Source organism: Pogona vitticeps, chromosome 2 (genome assembly GCF_051106095.1).
Source record: "Pogona vitticeps strain Pit_001003342236 chromosome 2, PviZW2.1, whole genome shotgun sequence".
Lineage (NCBI taxonomy): Eukaryota > Metazoa > Chordata > Lepidosauria > Squamata > Agamidae > Pogona > Pogona vitticeps.
In genome coordinates, this window is record NC_135784.1 from 259,142,912 (window position 1) to 259,164,713 (window position 21,802).

The window sequence follows — 21,802 nt, forward strand, 5'->3', positions numbered from 1 at the left end:
GGCAGAACGACACGAACTGCCTTCAGGACTCCAGCTCTGGATTTTGCCTCTAGGTTAACTCCTGAAGCCTTTTCCATGAGTGGATATAGCCACAAGGCAGTGGAGGTTTGCAGTCGGAGTTTTCCTTCTCCTAGATGGGCTGCCTTCCGTGGCTGACGAGCCCCACCTACCTGGTTCTGGTATCAGATTTAATATAATTCAGAGCTGAAAACAGCTGCTCACAAACATAAGATGACGCAAACAAAACAAGAAGAGCAATCCCAAGTGCTTTCATTGACTTAAAATTATTTGGCAGAGAATTCCATGCTTTAAGGATTTCATTTTCAGAACTCCAACTGTGCTGTCCTTTGTCATCCCTTAGCACTCTTGTCTTCTCCAGTGTTGCATGCAGGTCATAGAATTAATTTTTCCAGGCAGAGTTTTCTTGAAATTCCAATAGCTCCATTTCCAGATTTCTAAAATCTAACCAGTGTAAGCAGGAAAGATCAAGTTCTTCAAATTTGGCTTTATCTGGAGAAGTAAGAAAACACAGGATTGTGTCCATCTTACTGAACTATAAAAATCTGTTCCTAAAATTCTCCTTTGCAGCTGCTACAATGCTAGACAATTCCTTGTAGATTTCCTGATGGCTCGTAGGATATTCTGTAAATGTTGTAGAATATTCCAAATGCATTTTTAGATTTGGAAAATATTTCAGCTGCCCATTTTCACGTTCTCTCTCAAAAACCTGCAGTTTTCTCTCAAATGTTCTGATGTCACAAAACATCCTTTCTGCTGTTTTCCCTAAACCTTGCAGTTTTTTGTTCAGTATATTGACGTGTGCTGTAAAAAACATGAGGTTGGTAAGCAGGCCATATCAGTGAGCTGTGGATATTCTTACTCCTTTTCAGTCATAAACAACCTATTCTCACGACATGCCCAAGCCAATGTAGATGTCACTGTTTCAGTAATGTATATATGTTAAAGTTCCAGAAAAACATCTACTTCTGCTTCAATGACTATGCAAAAGCCTTTGACTGTGTGGACCACAGCAAACTATGGCAAGTTCTTAAAGAAATGGGAGTGCCTGCCATCATGCAAAAGGCTGTACTGGATGACTCCCAAGTCAGAATTAAGACTGCCAGAAGAAATAACAACCTCAGATATGCAGATGATACCACTCTGATGGCAGAAAGTGAGAAGGAATTAAAGAACCTGTTAATGAGGGTGAAAGAGGAGAGTGCCAAAAATGGTCTCAAGCTCAACATAAAAAAAACTAAGATCATGCCTCCTGGTAAATAGAAGGGGAAGATATGGAGGCAATGACACATTTTACTTTCTTGGGCTCCATGATCACTGCAGATTGTGATAGCAGCCATGAAATTAAAAGACACCTGTTTCTTGGGAAGAAAGCAATGACAAACCTAGTCAGCATCTTAAGAAGCAGAGACATCACCTTGCTGACAAAGGTCCGTATAGTCAAAGCTATGGTTTTTCCAATAGTGATGTATGGAAGTGAGAGCTGGACCATAGTGAAGGCTGATTGATGAAGAATTGATGCTTTTGAATTGTGGTGCTGGAGGAGACTCTTGAGACTTTAAGGCGAACAAACCTATCTATTTTGAAGGAAATCAACTTTGAGTGCTCACTGGAAGGACATATCCTGAAGCTGAGGCTGCAGTACTTTGGCCATCTCATGAGAAGAGAAGACTCCCTGGAAAAGACCTTGATGTTGGGAAAGTGTGAAGGCAAGAGGAGAAGGGGATGACAGCGAACAAGATGGTTGGACAGTGTCATTGAAGCTACCAACATGAATTTTACCAAACTCCGGCAGCCAGTGAAAGACAGGAGGGCCTGGCGTGCTCTGGTCCATGGTGTCACAAAGTGTCAGACACGACTTAATGACTAAACAACAAATACATGCTAAAAATTCCAGCTTGTTCCAGGACTACAATATTTGGAACTTTGTCCTGCCAGGTGATACCAAAAATGCATCAGAGACAGCGCATATGGAACATGTTCAACTTCCTCTCCTGCATGCACAAAGGTTCCAGGACCCACTGCAGTACAGAAGTGTACTCAGTACACAGGCTCTATAGGCTTCTTGTTAAGCCATACTCTCTTTGTGAGTCGAGAGAACATGGTAGCTGATTTGCCAATGTGTTTATCCAGCTCAACATCTACCGTAATTAAATGTGCCCTATTTATAAAGCTTATTAAGTACATTGAAATCCTGGACCGGTTTCCTCCAAAGTAAGCCACCCTCAGAAAAGCAGCTATATATAGGAGTGCAAACTTTTAAAGTGTTTACCTACATTTTATACACTACATAAAGTTTATACACACATTTCACTTATTTGAAATGTAGTGTTGGAAAAGAGTTTTACAGATATCATGACTTATCAGAAAGATAAGAAAAGCAAATTAAGTGTGGACTCTCACTAGAAGCTGAAATAACCAAACAAAGGGTATTGTACTACAGTGGCATCATGAGAAGACAAGCACACTGGAAAAGACAGCAATGGAGGAAAAAGTGCAGTGCAGTAGGAAAAGAGGAAGACTGTACGTGAGATGGATTAACTCAATAAAGCTAAACACACCCACCTTCCCTCCCTCTCACCCTAAATTTTCTACAATCAGTTGCTTCAGCTCCCTATGATCCCATTTCCTCTCATTACATTTTAAAAAGCTTGATGAAATCACCTGTCCCTCTCCCGCGTCTTCCTACCTGCCTTAATTAGAGCCTTCCCTTCTGCTTGCAGTCACGTCCAGTGGAAATAGCAATTCAAAGCCGGATTAAACAAACCAGATTAACTGCCAGGGCTATTCTCTTCTACAACAGTGAACAATAAGAACAATAAAGCAGTTTTTTCTATGATCAAAAGAAATGTTTTACAAGTGCCTGATTTACAACCAAGGAAGGTAGCAGGGATAGGTGGATTATGATCCTGAGGTTTGGCTGCAATGGGGGGTGGGTGGAGGGGTAGTGATCTGGCGACTTATGGCTTGTGTGCCCAAGGAGAGGTCTCTGCGTGCCACCTGTGGCACACATGCATAGCTTTGCTATGGGGCAAAAATGTGGATCCAAGGCACAAATCCTCATGCCCACAAAATACACCCGAGAGATTGTGGGTCTATCAGCGCATGACTGTGCTGAGGTCCAAAAACATCAATCCAAGGCACAGATCCTCATGGATCCACATGATCTTTATATGGGATCCTTGAGGAACCACCCTCAAATCATAGGTTCCATCTCTGCCCACAAACTTCAACCCCCATATCAAGAGTCCTTCAGTGCTTGGCTTTGCAATGGTGCAAAAACATGCATCCAAGAAATGGTTCTTTGGGAATCCACATGATTTTAACGTGAGCCATGGTTTCACTGTTGTAGCCTGTGGGTACAAATGGGGTCTATGATTGGACAATGGTTTGAGATTGATCCGAGGTAAAAATCCTGTGGATCCATGAGGATCCATTTCTCAGATTCATGTTTTTATGTAGCCAAGTGCCAAAGGATCAATGATTTCTGTGGTGTAATTTGTGGGCATAGATGGGTTCTACAATTTGATTTTAGTTTATGGATGTAGACAGTATATATGATTTGATGGTGGTTTAGCAAGGATCCCACATAAATATTGTATAGAATCATGAGGATCCATTTTTAATTTCATGTATTCACCTTTTACTTTCTTCCTGTTTCTTCTGCTGTGTATCACAAGGTATTTGAGACAGACTTAGTTGTTTCATGTGTGACTCAAGCAGCTGTGAGTTGTGTGTGGCAGGGGAAGGCATGTGAGAGTGATGTGGTTGGTTTGACAGCCTTTGGTGGTTCTGTATTGTTTTTGTGACCTGTTGCTTTGTGGTGACATCCGCCTCCCGAAAAACTGAAAAAAGGAAAACATAATTGCATTCAGAACAGAGAAGGCCTTCCAAATGCATCTGTGAAGGTGGAGGGACAGACAGAAAGGTCTCTTCTGATAATCTTAATACTCAAGCAGGCTCATAAAGGTACAGTAGATGGAGTCTTTGAGATAGCTTGAACCCAAGCCATTTAGGGCTTTGCAGGTTAGGTGGTGGCAGTGGGGCATATCTTACAATTTCTCAGGCTCAACAGAGGAGGAGTGGGCATACTTGGTCTCCTGGAGCTTATTTTTTTAGAAATCAGGAGGATTGTCCATCAAAATAAGTTGTATAACAGTGGCTGAAATCCTGTTGTGCTGCTATTCATGCAAATACTATGGAAATTGCAGACAAAAAATCAAAGGGCAGAAGTAATATCCATGAACCACTTACACAGGGATGTTATGCAAGAGTCTGGACATAAATTGCATGATGTATTATGCCAGTGGAGGCAAACCTTTTTCAGCTTGAGTGCCCAAAATGAGGGGGTGGGGAAGAAACCAGTTGCTGCCGTGCCGCATGGAAAACCAGAACCGGAACAGGAAGTGACAGTTTCAGGGGGAATCATGAGGATGGACAAGAAGTTAAAGGGGGAATCATGGGGACGGTCAGGAAGTTAAAGGACCCAGAACAGGAAGAGAGAGGGTAATCCCAGCTGCAGCCACTTCAAAAGGTTTGTTATCACAAGGGGGGTGCGTGGGCCACTCACTCGCGTGCCAGAAGAAAGGGCTTCGTGTGCCAGATGTGGCACGCTTGCCATAGATTCGCCATCACTGCAATTGGGATATGAACTTCTGTTATGAACCATGTAATCAATTGCACAGCCACAACATGAACCACACAGCCATGACGTGAACTGTGCGGTTGATTATGTAATACTGGCTGAGAGCATGTAAGTCCTGATGCACTTTTGCAGGTGTAATGTTAAGTTAGGCCAACTTAAATAGGATTTCAGCCTTTAAATCAAGCATTTGCCTCTGTGTTTTCTGTGCTAATTGGTTACAGTTTTTCAGACTGTCAAATGAGAGTTTTTTTCTATGTCAGTTGGAGATCCTAGGGGGGTTGTTCTTAGCAAACCGAACAAGTACTTTATTACTGAGCTTTTGAATTGCCCTCCAATGAATGTTAGAAAATAAAGATGCAAAAGAATTTTTAAAAAAACCCAGAACTAATAGGCATTAAGAAATGTACGTTATTTAAGAATATCAGTGTCTTATTCTATCAAACATTTTTTTTCAAAAATCACAAGAGATAGCAGCAAAAATGTTAGGTAGAAACATTTGACAGGAAATGGAAATTTTCTAGATGAATTTTCACTTATATTTCCCCTTAGAAAATACTTACCGTATTTTTGGCACCATAAGATGCACTTTTTCCCCACAAAACAGGGGAGTGGAAAGTCTGTGCGTCTTATGGAGCGAAGAAAACAGATTATATTTTCCTGTTCTCTTCTCCTAAAAAGGTGCGTCTTATGGAAAGGTGCGTCTTATGGAGCGAAAAATACGGTAACTTTGATAGTATCAATTTAGTAGCAAAGTTAATGACAACAGTGTTAAATTGGGATAGGGGGCCCAATACACCATCAACTATAACAAAGGTATAATTATTTTTTTCAGATAAATATCCTGGAAGCACATTTTTTTTCTTAGGTGTACTAAAATCAGGACATTTTCAGTGACCTCATTTTTTTCATAAGACATGTAAGGTGTTGAGTTCTTATGTTCGAAATATTTCAAGTATCATTATAAAAACAATGTACAAGTAGACCTTTGAATGTAACATTTAAGCTATATGGGCAGAACTGAGTGAGGCAGGGAAATCCCAACAGTCTTCTAGCCTTGCTTTGATAAACAGAAGATAGAACGGAAAGGCAGCATGTTTGTTTGCCCCCTTTCCCAATGTTTTTAAAACTTAAACAGTTTGCTGTTTTTTTCACCTATTCCTGGACCATACCAGGGGTGTGTGGAAGGGTTCTGTCTTATGTGAAGATATCTATATTCTCTCCCTAGCATGCCCAGGAAACTCTCCCAGAATATTGCTTTTTGTGTTCTGCAGTGTCATTATTCAGATGTTGTAGAAACACTGACTGCATACCTTTCCACATCTTTATGGAGTAAGCTTGCATGTGCCAGTCCTGTCCTCCCAGAGCCCTCACTGCCCTTGAAAGTGTGCGAGGTGGTGGTGATGGTGGTGTCTGTTGAGAAGACTCTTGAGTAGTAACCAGCAGGTTATACGCGTTCTTCATTGAACAATATGTTTCTATTGTTGCAATAAATAAAGAGAGTAAATGAGCAAATGTTGGGCAGATTATGAAAAATTAATGTTATCATAAGATGGTGTCTATTGGACATCAGGACAGACACTGAACTGGAGATTTATGGAAAAGTCGTGCATCTCTTTGTTTCTGATTTGGATGTTTAAAATAATAGAAAAACAGCCTGGAGGTCCATGCAGCCTACAGAGTGCACTTTGCCGAACCTTACGGGAAGTCGTCATGTTTTCCAGCAAGAAGTGCATGATATAAAACCTTATTTTGTTAGAATCTCTGCTGTAAACTTTTGCTGGGACAGGAATCTCCTGTAACAGGTCTGGTAGTTCTTTGGATGCTAGCAGTTGTTTGTTGTTGTTTAGTCGTTTAGTTGTGTCCGACTCTTCGTGACCCCATGGACCAGAGCACTCCAGGCCCTCCTGTCTTTCACTGCCTCCTGGAGTTTGGTCAAATTCATGTTGGTAGCTTCAGTGACACCGTCCAACCATCTCATCCTCTGTCGTCCCCTTCTCCTCTTGCCTTCACACTTTCCCAACATCAGAGTCTTTTCCAGGGAGTATTCTTTTCTCATGAGATGGCGAAAGTATTGGAGCCTCAGCTTCAGGATCTGCCCTTCCAGTGAGCACTCAAGCAGTTGTTTACTTTCATATTAATTGCATTATAGGAGAAACTGCATTTAGAATGTCTCTTACAGTTTTGCTATTAAAGAGTTCCTTTGATAACAAAATACACAGTTTGCTGATATGTACTGCTACAGTGATTTCCTGAGGGAGTACTGTAATGGATACAAGAGATCCCAAGGGTATAAGTGTGCTTAACCAGAAGCCTGTCAGTTACTGTCATCCTACTGACCATAGATTATAAATCCTGCTAGATGTCAGGTTTGTTTTTCATTCAGAATTGGTAAAGGTCCAGAAACAGGATTACTAGTGGTAGGGGTAGCTTCAAATCTATTTATCACCTGGCAAAGCCTACACTGGCTTACCCAATGTGGTGTAATGGATAGAGTGATGGGCTAGGACTCTGGAGACCAAGTTTCAAATCCCACTCAGCCATGGAAAATCACTGAGGGAGTGGAACTGGTAAAACCACTCCTTAGATATCTCACGGTACCTTGAAAGCCCTGTTAGGGTCACTATAAGTCAGTTCTGAATTGACAGCATGTAACAACAATAAAACCTATAGTATACTCCTCCATAGGGGTGATGTTGATAACATTCCCAATAACACAGAGAAGATCAAGAAAGCCAAGGCTCATCTGGTTATGAGGAATAATGGTAGACTACAAAGTTCATCAAAAATTTTGTACATGACACACAATTGTTGTTTGGCACTACATGAATGCTGTCTTAAATACCCTAGTAAACTGAGGAGTCAAATGCCGTAGTAATTTGAGACTGAAGGATGCCATTCTGAAACATGAGTTCATCAAACTCTTTCTATCATTGTGCATGATAACATCCAAGATGTTCTGAGCTGACCAAGTAAATGCTGGGTTCTAGGGAACTTTTCATCAATTACCAATCATTCGGAACCTCCTTGCCAGGAAGGCATTTTTCTTAAAACAATCTTGCCAAAATGCCATGATCAGCACTATGACTGACCATTGAAATGTCTAACCAAAGTGATCCTCCTAGGATTACCTTGTCAAACTGTGTTCTCAGTTTTAAGATGGGCCAACCAGGGCCCAAACTGCTGCTTGTGTGATGTCTTATTTGAATACTAGTGGCCCAAAAGCTTGTTTGTATCCAGATGGTCCAAAATATACACCTGTTCACCCTTGTAGCACCTGCGTGTTTTGCCCTCACAAAGGCTCCCGTCGCATTTTCCTCTCGCTGCCACCAGTGGATTACCTCAATATAAATGATGTTTGTCAGAACACTTGTCTTGTGAATACAAACTGAACTTATTTATTGAAGTGAATCAGATTTAATAACAGTTCTTCAGATAAACATTGTACACAAGCAAATCATTAACAGTTCTCTCAGTACACACTTTTCTCTTGCAGTATCATTGCCACCCTCTTTAGCTATTTTCTTAACCAGCTTTATCTCATAGTATCTGTTCTCTCTCTCTGACTAACCTGCCCTAACTCTATCTAGATCTCATCCCAATCTCTAGCTGTATCTCTATCTCTCTCTGACTCCTCCTTCTCCTGCCAAGCCTTCATATATCTGCTGACTCCGCCTCACCAGTCCTCTCATAGGCTCATGCAAATTAGCTCATGACTATGAATAGTATGAGTGACGTGGGGCGATCGTCACACTAAGAACTGTTGGTCTAAGGGATCTGGATGGGAAGGCCAAATTAATGCAGATATCTATGTACAGTGGACCCTCGACTTACAGACTTTTCGAGTTACAGACTTCTCTGGCCGCAAAATTTAGGTTCGAGTTGCAGCCAGAGAATCGACCTACAGACCAGAAAAAAAACCAAAATGGAACAAAAATGGAACAAAAACGGCCGGTTACGGGATTAATCGGTTTTCAGTGCATTGTAGGTCAATGGAGACTTGACCTACAGACTTTTCGACCTGCAGCCACTGTTCCAATACGGATTAATTCCCTAAGTAGATGGTCCACTGTATCCTGTGCCCTCCAGGGAAACATAAATAAATCCAAGAAACAAAGAATGTATAGTTCGTTGATTCCTGATCATTCACTTGGAGAATGTAAGTGTAATGTGCTTAGCGGTTGCCCGGAACACTGAAAAACTATTAGCTCTCAAGGAACTAGAATCTACAGAATTTTATATACAAAATGACTGTGGTGCCATTAGCAACACAGTTCCTTCATTTTGAAGCAAACGTAGATTTTCCAGAACACTATATGAAATATGTATATAGATAAATAAAGTGACCATTACACAAGAAAATTTGACATATGCTGTACAAGTGGCAAAATTTCTGATCTTTGTAGCTGGGATGTAATAGCAATGGCCTCTTAGTATTTCACTTCCCTGAAGTATCCATTTTAGAGCCAGCAAAAAGCGTTATATGCGCTATGTAGCCTGTGATATTTACCAGCCGGACCATTGTTGATGGATATACAATTACTATCAAAGACAGATGACTTGGGACTGCATTCATTCAGTTTATTGCAAATACATGTTTCAAGCAACTGAACAGCTGACAAGGGTGCATTTCATCCCCTTACCTGTTCAATCTGTATGCAAATCGTATCATATAGAAAGTCAAACTAGATTCAGATGAAAGAGTGAAAATTGGTGGAGGAAGAAACATCAATAATTTAATATATACAGATAACACCATTTTGCTGGCAGAAACCAGCAATGACTTGGAACAACTTTTAGGGAAAGTGAAAGAAGAAAACGACAAAGCAGGATTGTAGCTGAATGTTAAGAAGACAAAGATAATGTCTGTCTGTCTGTCTGTCTGTCTGTCTGTCTGTCTGTCTGTCTGTCTGTCTGTCTGTCTGTCTATCTATCTATCTATCTATCTATCTATCTATCTATCTATCTATCTATCTATCTATCTATCTATCTATCTATCTATCTATCTATCTATCTATCTATCTATCTATCTATCTATCTATCATCAATCCAAATGGAGATTCATCATTATGTATGGGTATGAAAACTGGACAGTAAAGAAGGCTGACAGGAAAAAATGATTTGTTTGACATAATGGTGCTAGAGGAGAGTTTTGCAGATACCCTGGACTGCAACGACAAAGTGAGTCCTAGAGCAAATCAAGCCTGAACTGTCTTTGGGGACAAAAAGGATGAAACTGAGGCTGTCCTATTTTGGGCACATCATGAGAAAGCAAGACTTACTAGTAAAGAAAATAATGCTGGGAAATGCTTGAAGGCAGCAACAAAAGAGGAAGACCAAATATGAGATGAATTGAATCCCAAAAGGAAGCCATTGTCTTTACTTTATACAAGCTGAGCAGGGGTATTGAGGATATGATGTTTTGGGGATTGGTCATTCATAAGGCTGCCATATGTTGGAGATCACTTGACAGGATGTAACAACTGTTGTGTATGTGCAGTTCTCCAGAATGAAACCCCTATGACCCTCTTTATCAAGAAATGTGCGTAGAAAATTTTCCAAATTGGTGTCTTGCAGATTTTGTTGGGCTGTAACTCCTGTCATCCCCAGGGTAAGGAAGTATGGCAGAACACATCTGCAGAGCTTCAGCTGGTTGAGTCTAGTGGATAGGCAAAGCTATTTTTACAGATAATAACTGCTTTATTCTAGGTGTTCTAGGAAAGATAGATCAAGGAAAATAAAGATTTTACAGTGTATTTTTGTACCCAGGAGAAAATAATGTTTGTTGGCCTGAACTTTAGCATTGCTGTTAAGTTTTGAATTTCTCCAGAATGTGATCCTTTATTTCTTTATATTGCTTGAATGATAATATGAATGCCTGAATGGGTTTTAAATTACTCTTCGTATTGAGGTGCATGTGATCCAAAGCAGAACAGAAAAAGCTTCAGGTAAAATGTTTTGAAACTGGAAGTGATTTGGGGCAATGCTATTTTGATTGCTTACAATAGGTTTCTTTAAAAGTAAAATTTCTCTTTTCACCATTTGTAACTCATGATTTGCTTCCTGGAATCACCTAAAATGATACAGGCAAAGCAAATAATTTTAAAATCACAGGCAGAAAAGGTTGTTTGTAGGAAATCAAAATGGATTAAAAAATGTGAATAACAAAATGTCATGGAAATGCCTTCTTTAAATCACTTAGGAAGTCTCTACCTACTCAAGAAAGAAATGAGCAAACCTAGTGATTGAATGTGTGCCGTTTTCTTAACTAAGCTGAAATACGGACAAACGTTTATTAGAAGATTCTAATTAAAATTATGTGATTGGCATCACACAGGTTGTATGGACAAATAAAGTGATAGATCAGCTGGATTGAGGAGATGTCAGGAAGAAAACTGCTTGGAGAATATGGATCAAAGTAAAATCTTTTCTAACGAGACCCTGCTGAACTGTAGTAGGTATTCTGATATAAATAGACTGTTGCTTAGATTGGGAAGAGCTGCTCATACATTTAAATGCTTTTACTAATTGGCATCCCTAAATAAAGCCCAGTTCATGTGTCAAAGCCAATAGTCACTGGGAATGCCCTCCTGTCACATATGTACCTTGATCCGATCAAACCAGTTTGTTCTCTTACGTCTAGATGTACCTGTAATCATACCTACCACAATAATCACCCTGAACATGATACATTTTTCACTAACAAAAGTTTGTCTTCGGTCCAGAAATCATTTCAAACTTGTTTCTTTTTCTCACTCAGAGACAAACTTTAATTAATGAAAACTGAACATAATGACAAGCAAACCAGAATTCTGGGGATAGCACCAACACGGTAGGATTATGGGATATGTAAGCCTTCAGTATATCCTTGGTGCTTATTGCTATGAAACCTGGACCATTTATAGGCCAAACATTTCCTATTGTTCATTTGAGACATAGGAGTAGATCCAGGTTTCTTTTTTCAATGATGTACTTCTGTTTTAGATCTAACACACATCCCTGACAAAGTATAATACAAGGTTTCAAGTGCTAACCAGTAAAGCAGCATGGTATGGTTTTTTATGAATAATCAAATTACTGTATGGTAGTGCAGAAGACATACTGAACAAGACACATGGAATTGAATATAGTCAGTAGGACTTCAGGTCGCACACTTTCCAAGGAGTAAGGCCAACTGAATTCAGTCAGATCTACATCTGGTGTGTGTATCTGTGTGTGTGCATGTGTATTGCCTATGCAGAGTATGGGACTACATCTCAATTCAAGGCAAAACAAATGTACTTAAATATTCCGCTGGATCTGAAATAGGATAAATTATTACAATACATTGACCAAAATCCTGTTACTTGGTCTATTAAATTGCAGTAAAGTAGGCCCATTGAGTCGGGGGAGATTTACTGAGTCATCACCTTCGTAAGTTGCATTGATTCAAATAGGCCTGCTCTCATTATAATTTGTTGAGGCAACATATATTTAGAGTAGGTCTATTTGGGTCATTGGAACTTAGAGAGGAGTTGACTCATTAAATCTCCTCTGATTCAATGGGCTTACTTTAGTGCAGTTTTTACTACACTAAACAACAGGATTTTGGCCATTGAATAAGTGAAGAAAAATAATGCTTTGTAGCAAAACCAAATAATAATGAAACATGGGATGTTTAAGCACAGACTAAATGTGGAAGTATACCAAGGCAGAGAGCTTGCTCTTCAAATGTGCATAGTTTGAAGGAACATTTGTTTGACAAACAAGCTCTCAGCTGTGCCTTGGTATATAATTTGTTAAGATTCTCCCCTTTATGCTGCCTGGCAGTTAGTCAGTTTTTCTTCCAGGTGTGAGCCTACATTCATTCCTGTTTTGGGTTATTTGCCAATCTATTTTATTAATGCAGTAGCAAAGCTAGCCAAAAGATTAAAGTTTTGTTATGTGCCCTCAAGTTGGAACTGACTTAATAGCAACCATAATAGGGCTTTAAATGTAAGTGAGATGTTTAAGGAGTGTTTTTTTTAACAATTTTCACGCCCCTAGTGAGTTTCCATGGCTCATTGTAGATTTGAACCCATGTCTCCTGAGTCCCAGCCCGTCACTACACTACACTGATTATCCACACATTTAGTCCGACTTTTTATTCTCTTATACCATGGCTGCAAAAGTTCAAATGATAATACTGCCTGTAAAGGCTAACATATGAGGTGGAACACTTTTTTTTTTCTGTTCATGCTTTAATTAAAGATGCACATTGCCAGAATATTTACAGAAATTTTACTGGCCAGGCAACGGACCCGAGTCGAGGTAAACTTTGTATGACTACTACTTTCCTCCTGAATGTTTGTTCCTCTTCCTTTCTTTTTAAGCAGCTGTTCCAAGACTGAGAGTGACAGATGGTAGATCTTGCATACCGATCACAAGGGAAAACTCTTCGCACAGCATAGTCTAGTGGATATAGATAAAAGCAAAAGGAAAAACAGCCCCACATTAGAACCAGAACACTGTAAGAATGCACAGAAGACCATAAAGCTGCAGGCAGGATCAAATTTTAAGATTTTTGAAAAATAGTAATTGCATTTTGGGGGCTTAACAAATAAAAATATAAACATGTAAAGCAAATGTGTTGTACACAGTCCAACAAATATATATTTTGCAGTCCAAAAACAGACCTTTTATTTTCTGCTATGCAGCTTTAATTTGTGGCATCCACTGCTTTATGATAAGGGTAACTAGCTTAAAATTTTTAGGTTAGAAATGTGCAACCTGCTATACTCCTGAGGCTTTGGGTTGACTTGTAACCACTGTAATCCCTGATTATTAGTCATGCTGCATGGGGATTATGGGGATTGGTCTGAAATATCTAGAGGGTACCAGATTACCTGCCTCTGATTTAAATGAATTCATAAAGGATAATGTTTTCACCAGCTATTAACAACGATAGCTCATTGAGGTCTTTAAATCTACTATACTTTCAATACCTGGGACTGAAATAGGATAGTGAAAGCCCTGTTTGTCAGCTTTCGGTGACATCAGGCCAGTGTCCCTTATAAACAGAATATTGGATTCATTGGCTTTTCGTGCAAATAAGCATCCCAGTTATCATGTCCAGTCTTAGCTGATAAGATATTCATAAGACTGCCTGCCTCCTCTTGGTAAGAGAGAGTGAAGGTTAATAATCTGTTTTGATGCACCCCTCCCTTGTGGAAGGAACATAGGAAAGATGCATGCGGACTAGGATATAGGGCACTACAGAATTTTATAAAATATCGCTTGCAATATTAAGTTTATGTAACTTGGTCCTGCAGTTCTTCAGTCCCCTGTTGTCATATAACAAAGAGGCAACAACTTTGCCTCTTTGTTATATGAATGTGAACATGATTGTGAATGTTGCTTGCCTAGTTTGCAACACTTGGCTGTGGAGTCCTCCTTTGGATTGTTCCTCCTTGTTTGTCTCTGTTGCTTAGATGCAGAGAGTGTAGCAATTTGTAATCATGTTGCCCATAAGGGAGCATAAGGTAAGAGGGGAGCTTGATTGGCGGCCAGACTGTTGGCCAGGGCCAGTTACAGAGAGCACATAGCTCCTTTGTAATGATAACTTCATTGGCTGCTGATCTGTTTCTGGCCACAATTCAGAGTATTGCTTAGGACTTATACAGCTGTACAAAACTTGGGCCAAGCTTGTCTAAATGGCAGTGCTCTCCCCCACGAGCTTGCCTTGGCTCACATCTTGCTTTAGAAGTTTTTAATGGGAAGCTGATACACTCTTTTAAATTGATAATTTTAAATTTATTTTGTAATTCCATTGTGTTTTAATAATAATTTCCCTAAATTTTCTTAAAATTATAACTTATTGTTTTTGTTTATCCATTTTAGTCACTCTTGTGATCTGTCTATAGTCACAGATTTGGGAGAATCATTGAGTATAAAATCATCCATCCATCCATCTCATGTGAAAAAGAAATTGCACGCTTTGGATTCTATTGTTTTACAAATCAGGACAAAAAATCATCTGGTACTTAGTTTTTCACACATGACTTCTCCATTTTGGCTTTGTTTTTGTAAAATAAATCATGACACGGTGTAATATGTCATGTATTGTTGTTCATCTGAGGTTGTAGATTTGAGATCTGCTAAGGACCAGATGATTTTTATTATATCCTGATATGTAAAACCATAGGATTCAAAGAGGGTGTACTTTCGTTTTCACATGACTTTTCACGTACATAAGCATAGAAACAAAAGCTTTGTAGTGTCTGCTCTTGGTTGAATGTACTGTACCTTGTTCTTGCCTATTTACTTCAACTATGTTTTACCTGGTATAGTTAATTGATGGTGTTTTAGAGTCAGGACCATTGATTCATTTTGAATAGCATGCCAGCTCCACAAAGATAATGCTACAGTAATTTGTAAATGATCAGATTTTAAACCAGGGACTCTCAACTTCAGGGACCATTTGGAATTTTGATGGGTATCTTTTTCCACAACGTTGTCTGTAGTGGATATAAAGAGTTGCCAAACAGTTTTTACAGAAAGATAGATTGAGAGTGGTGAAAGAGAAGTGACTTGTGCAAGGCAATGGTGGGTCTTAGACTGATTCTTTTTGAATCAGTAGAGCTTTTTCTGTCTCTTACAATCATTTTACACTCCTAGTTTCTAAGATTCACTTGCTCTAATCATTGATTTCTTTTCCTTTCAGGACTACTTCCCTCCAGCTTCTTTCAGGAACATTCACACGTGCATGCATTCATACACACAACCTTTAAAAAACCACACAATTCCTTCTGCTCTCCCTCATTCCCTGTCAGGATGTCCTGTAGCCTGGTTTCTTAGCTTGCCCCAAGCTGCCCTCTGGAAAAAGATACGAAGACTGGAAGTGGGACAGGGGGAATGGGATAATGCTGGGATGGATGAATTCCCCGACTGATATTAAGTGTGAAATGTCTTGAGAGCACTGTGGGTACGTTCAGTGTTTTAGTAGTGGCACAAATATTAGAGGGGGAAATATGCTAGGTGGTATCTTTTTTGGAGGGGACTTCTACCCCGCCCATCTAGACCTAAAGTCTACTCTGGGTGGTTCTCCTCCCCTTTTTACCTTTTTATTTAGTGCTGCACTGGAAAAACAGTTGCACTGAATACTTCCCATCCACGAATATTTCACTGAAATCCAGTTAGAAACCAGGTCATAGTAATTCCTCATTAAGATGCAACAATCCTACATAGAGATTTTTATCTTTAAAAAAATTTACTTACAAGTATTTTAGAAACATATTTATGGATATAAATGGAAGTAATTGTAGCTGGGCATGCTTGTTTCTTTGTTTATTTAGTACTTTGAAAAGCATAGTATATACTGTATGTAGATGTCTATATTGGTTTTGTTGGCATTATAAGCACCATTGTTTTATTTATTTACATAAACATAATTTATACCTTCCTGCACCTTAGCATTTTAAAAACCAAAATTTAAAATATTTTTTTTCTTTTCTAATGTGTTTAGACTGATCTCTTTCTCTTTCAGCAATGGGGCAGGAAGCTGGAAAGCCCACATGGCCAAAGCCGGCAGGAGGGCATCAAACTATTACAGGCAGAAGATATGGAAGAAGGCATGCCTATGTCAATTTTAGACCATCTCTGACTAATCAAGAGAGAAATTCAAACCAACATGATGCAGACTGTGAAGGATTAGAACTGGATGATGTTCAAAAAGAAAATTCTTTGTGTGCGTGACTTATTACTGCAAACTGAAATTAATTTTTTTTATTTGGGAAAGCATTTGAAATAATAAGAATGCACTAGTATGATTTAGTTCAATAGGAGAATAAAATTATTTGGCTGTGCTCAAAGGTTTATCCTAAACTTTTCATAATACACTCTTAATAAGGGCATGGGTGGTGGTGGGGTCCATAGAACCAGGTCAGTAGTGGAATTTTTGTTTTGTTATACGTGCATGGAAATAAATAGGTTTCATTTTTTTCATAGTCTTTAAGGCAGTTATCTACCCTGTTTTGTAGTGTTAACCATGTGTTAATTGCTAATTGTTCTTTCCATCTTTGTATTTGTTCTGTCCAGTTGTCATGGCTCAGTCATCTTTCAGACTCATTACCATTATGCCGTTTGTTCTTTCTAGTTGAGTATGTGTCAATATTCCTGTATATTTCCCCCTTAAACTTTAGTTAATTTAAAATATTTTAAGAAATGTATAACCAAATAAATGTAAAAATCTTATTATTCTAAAGTCCATCAGTAACACTTTCGTATTGGCAGTATAGTAAAGAATGCCAAATGTTCATGTAATAAAGTTACATCCTATTAAACAGATCTTGTTATGGGTGGCCCATAACATGTAAAATATAAATCACAATAAAATCATTTTAAAAACCTGTAACACTAAAATAATAGCCAGCAGAAGCAAAGTATAACAGTGCCATCAAGGCATATTAAAGGCAGCAGAATCCCTTCCTCCCATCACCTTCCCATAATTCTTTCTGAAAGTAAAAGAGAATTTGATAGAGGCAAAGGAATGGAATTCCAAAGCTGAATGGAACCAGTAAGTGAAGTATCAGTTAATTAACGCTATTTTATCATAAAATATGTATGATTAATTTTACTTGATTTTGTTTAATAATAGATGCTACTCATGAAAAATATTGAATTCATCTTTTCAGAGTGCTAAGAGGAATTAAATCAGAAGTACTGCCCACCATTCCCAGACCTCTGAAGGCTGGATTTGCTCTTTTTCAAAATCAAAGGTCACTGGACAATTGCTTCTGTTTTTCGAAAGGAAAAAAAAGTATTAAGAAGGTCTAAGGAAGAAGGGTTAGTCTTTCTACGGACAATCACAGCCCCCTTGAGCTTTCTGGGCAGACAACTCTCCATTTTAGAGACCTTTGGGAGAGCTGCAGTAGCGCAGTGGTTAAACTGCAATACTGTGGTCAAAAACTCTGCTTGCAACCTGCATTAGATCCCAGCCAGCTCAAGGTTGACTCAGCCTTCCATCCTTCTGAGGTTGGTAAATTGAGTACCCAGCTCGGTTGTGGGGGGCAGCGTGTAGCCTGTACAATTATATTCTAAACCACCCAGAGAGTGTGTTAAGCACTGTAGGGGTGGTGTGTAAGCAGCACACTTTGCTTTTTTGATTTTGCGGGGTCTCAATAAGACTTGTGGACCACATTCTACCCACCACTATCTAGGTGGTAAAAAAGATTTCTAGTGCAGGGATATTTATACTGCATGGTGATTCAGAGGTATTATGTAATAATCCTGCAGTCTGATCAAGTTTTCTGTATTAATACCTGAGTGTTTCATACATGCTGCATCAGCAATTACATCTCCGTAGTGTTTTGAAATCTAAAGTACAGTAGGACCCCTCATAAACTACAAGATGCTTCTGTCCTAGAAAGTAATTGTTTAAAATTTCTATAGTACTGACATACAGTTCTGCTAAATATTATTTCTGTCCTGCCTAATTTATTCATTTCAGTTCTGGTCATGGGCATTCATAAAACATTTGTTCTGCCATAGAAAGAAGTGCTTCTTGGAATTCACTTATTATTGGAACACTGTTTCAGTATTGTTTAAATAATTCATTTCATCTCTGTTCATGAACATTCACAAAATGTTCATCAGAATGTTGTGTGTGTGTGCTGTGAAAATATTGGAAATATTTTAATGATATATAGCCACAGATCAGTTGAACATCAGGAAATGCCAGTTTTACCATGTGTATGTGTTGATAAATAACTTTATAATTCATCTGATCATTCCAACATGTATGCTTTCTTTATATTTTTATATGAAGGTTCCAGTCCTCTTCCCCAAGTATGTTCTGCTTTGGCGGATGTACCATTGTTTAAGAATGTGGGATCAGAAGACCCTTTTAATCCAACGGAAGTGAGCCATGCAATCAACACAGATACTTCTACTTTTTCTTCAGCATGCTACTATTTGGGAGATAGTCAAACTGCGGGTAATAGCGTAAATTCTAATGGCTGTGCAGAGTATTCTGGAGAGCACAACAGCCTTAATGACCAGAATGGAATTGCTTTTGTAAACATTGACTCTTACGAGCCAGACAGCAGTGATGGAGAGGAAGAGGGTGACCAAAATAGTATTTCATTAGCTAAAGAAGAAGCGGGGATATTTCAGGAGACACTGGATAGTATGCTTTCTGAGTTGGAGAAAGGCGTAGACTCCCTCAGTGATTTGCAGTCACATCTGTCCAATTTCAATCATAGTGTTTTGAGCAGAAGTTTTGAAGATGTAAGACGAGTGCCTTTCAGGAGACATTCTAGCATAGAATCAGATATTGCTTACCAAAATACAACTCTTCTGAAACCATCTGGAGAAGAAGAATCTTTACTAGAAAATAATTTTAGTACCAGTTGTGACAAGGAACAGGAAAAAAATAGAGTTGATCCTACGGTTCGGACACAAGTTCGTAATGCACTGAGTGCTACCATTACAAAGGGAGACCAAGAGAATTCATCTGAACTGGTGGTAAGACCCAAAGTTAGAAAGCAAAATCCCATGAGCCAGTTGGATAGGAAGCAGTCTCTTACCAATGAAGAGGAAGAAAGAGCCAGTGCTAGAAGGTGGAGTGAGAATGTGGATGTCCAGCAAAACGGTGCAGAATGTGTCTTGAAACACAGCAAAGAAAAAAAGAATTCTAGTATGTTTTTTGACCCAAGAGACTATGAGGGAACACAGAAAAAAATACAAAATGATATATGGAAACAGAATCTAACTCTTCGAGACAAGAAGAAAGTAGATGATAGTGCTTTCTGGGATGAATTTGAAGAATGTGGCAGAAATCTTCCTAGCTCTATCAAAGATGAAGATGAAGGCAGGTGAGAGTTAAATTTAAGTCTTCTACATATTTGAATAACACTGGCAATTAGCACGTGTAAGTAAAGTCTATAACAGAATCAAAGTCCATGTCTTATTAAAATACTAATCTCCTCCCAGATGTCAGTTTGACACCCAGTGACTGCCACAGCAAACCCTACGATAGCTACCTGATCCATTTAGTAGTGACAGAAAGAAAAACTCATCTTGCTTCGTTATTATAATTACACTGCTGTATACATTTGTCTGCACACACACCTACCCACACCCCAGTGGTTATTTCTGTATAGGGAAATAATATTCTTAGTTGGCTGTGCAAGGATGGGGAAAACCAAGTTTCACATCCCTGGAGGGAAAATACATATATTTCCAGAATGTTGTTTCCGCTGCTGAAGAACAGACTATGTTAGCTATTACAGCAATGTTGCATGGATCCAGAGATGCCTTTTAAAATCACCAAATTGCTTCCACTTGCTCAAGTCCACTGAGTTCCTTGTATCCTTGTCTAGTCACCGGTGACTGTTCCTAGTTATCCAGCAGTCCATCAACCTTCAGGAGTGTCTTTTTGGAATGTGGGTGGGCAGGGGAGTTTAAAGAGAGGAGGAGCTTAAAAAACTCTCTTGTCTAAGCAAAGTCCTGCTGAGTTGACTCACACTTCAGCCATATGTCTTCATTTATTACTTACGTGTTAATAAGATTTACTGCTTGTCCCTTAGTAAGAATGAGTTGTGTTGTTAATCATCCATAATATCATAATCTGTTGTTTTTAATCAATGCAACAGCATAATTAAGTTGCATTTTCCCCTTCAGTATATATTCTTTATTGTTAATGTTGCCTGAATATCTCAGGAACCTTTAACAACTTGATAAGGTATTATAGGGATGTGGTGGTGCTGTGGGTTAAACCGCAGAATCCTCTGTGCTGCAAGGTTGGAAGATCAGCAGTCATAAGATCGAATCCACGTGACGGAGTGAGCTCCTGTCACTTGTCCCACCTCCTGCCAACCTAGCAGTTCGAAAGAATGTAAAAATGCGAGTAGAGAAATAGGTACCACCACGGTGGGAAGGTAACAGTGTTCTGTGTCTAGTTGTGCTGGCCACATGACCACGGAAACTGTCTTTGGACAAACACTGGCTCTGCAGCTTGGAAACAGGGATGAGCACCGCCCCCTAGAGTCGGACATGACTGGACTAAATGTCAAGGGGAACCTTTGCCTTAAGGTATTATTTCCATTTGGCATAAAGGAATTAAGTCATAGTGATCCATATTTAGAGGTGCACAGGAATATACTTCTGATATTGTTTGAAGAGTCAATATAGCATTCTGTAAGTGTCCTGAACAATAAATATCTAGAGTAGTTGAAAAACAGTCCTGACATTTTCATTGCATTTGGGTGAACACTGTTTAAAAAAAAATCAGGTTCTGGTATTTTCCCTTGGTTATCTCAGTGACTTCAGTTTCTGGCTGTGGAGGCAGAGGTTGGGAATTCATTTCCCCACTGGGCATCCCAGAAGAATCAGTCTGTGTGGCCTTGGGCAAGCTGCATGTTCTTAGGGTACCCTTAGAAGAACACAATGAAAAAAAAGTCTGAATACTTTCCACCTAGACAACCCTGAAAAGGGTCACCATAAGACAGAATTGATTTGATAGCACAAAGTTATATTAAATTAGTGTCTTTTTCTGTATAGTAGTGAGCTCAAGAAGGGATTCAATAGATTATCTTGACTGTTTATGTTAGTGTCCACAACATTCAGATTGGCCTTTGCCCTTTAACGTTTTTGGCACATTTTTTTCCTTTCTGGGTACATAAGCACAGTATTGCAAGGGAGTGTTGGATTTAAAATTGGAATTGGGATGTGAAAATCGCTTTTATTTTTCCAACTTCTAATTTGATACTTCTGAAAGCTAAAATATAGACAAGACCCTTTTTAAAATACACATTTAATATTAAATGTTTATAACATTTTCCAGGTAAACAGTGCGTTTTCAGAAAAGTGGAAGACATCAGCCCTCCTCTTTTCCTCCTTTGCCAAATGCATGACCACATAGCAATAGACAAAGAGCTGTTCTCTAGTGTTTCCTGCTCAAAAACACAAATTTCTACTAAATTTTCTCCTCAATTTGACCTAGCCTCAACAAGAAAGGGAAGGGAGTGTTTGCTTTGAGATATGTTGTCCCAGACCTTTTCCCTACTTTTCCAATTAGTTTCCTACCATCACTGACAAACAATTGAAATTACAGGGACCAGGATTTGTGAATAAGTAAGAATTTTTATTTCCCATTATGAAAGACGAAACTGAATATTAGCTTAT

At 39.0% G+C, this 21,802-nt stretch overlaps 1 protein-coding gene across 13 annotated transcripts in view; it reads left to right on the forward strand.

The window, feature by feature from the left end:
- Window positions 1-21,802, forward strand: part of PJA2 (praja ring finger ubiquitin ligase 2) — a 63,253-nt gene that overhangs the window by 3,260 nt on the left and 38,191 nt on the right. For 3 of the 13 annotated variants that reach the window (XR_013542154.1, XM_072992478.2, XM_072992477.2), the window contains exons 2-4: window positions 10,998-11,114; window positions 16,164-16,364; window positions 18,444-19,491. Coding sequence is in view for 12 of the 13 variants with exons in the window: in XM_072992478.2 (XP_072848579.2) it covers window positions 11,069-11,114; window positions 16,164-16,364; window positions 18,444-19,491 (1,295 nt within the window). In the remaining variant the exon portion in view is untranslated. Of the gene's footprint in view, window positions 1-10,997; window positions 11,119-11,420; window positions 11,493-13,011; window positions 13,149-15,340; window positions 15,603-16,163; window positions 16,365-18,443; window positions 19,492-21,802 lie in introns of those variants that run through there. The other 10 variants (XM_020779990.3, XM_078386253.1, XM_020779992.3 and 7 more) reach the window with 6 other exon arrangements.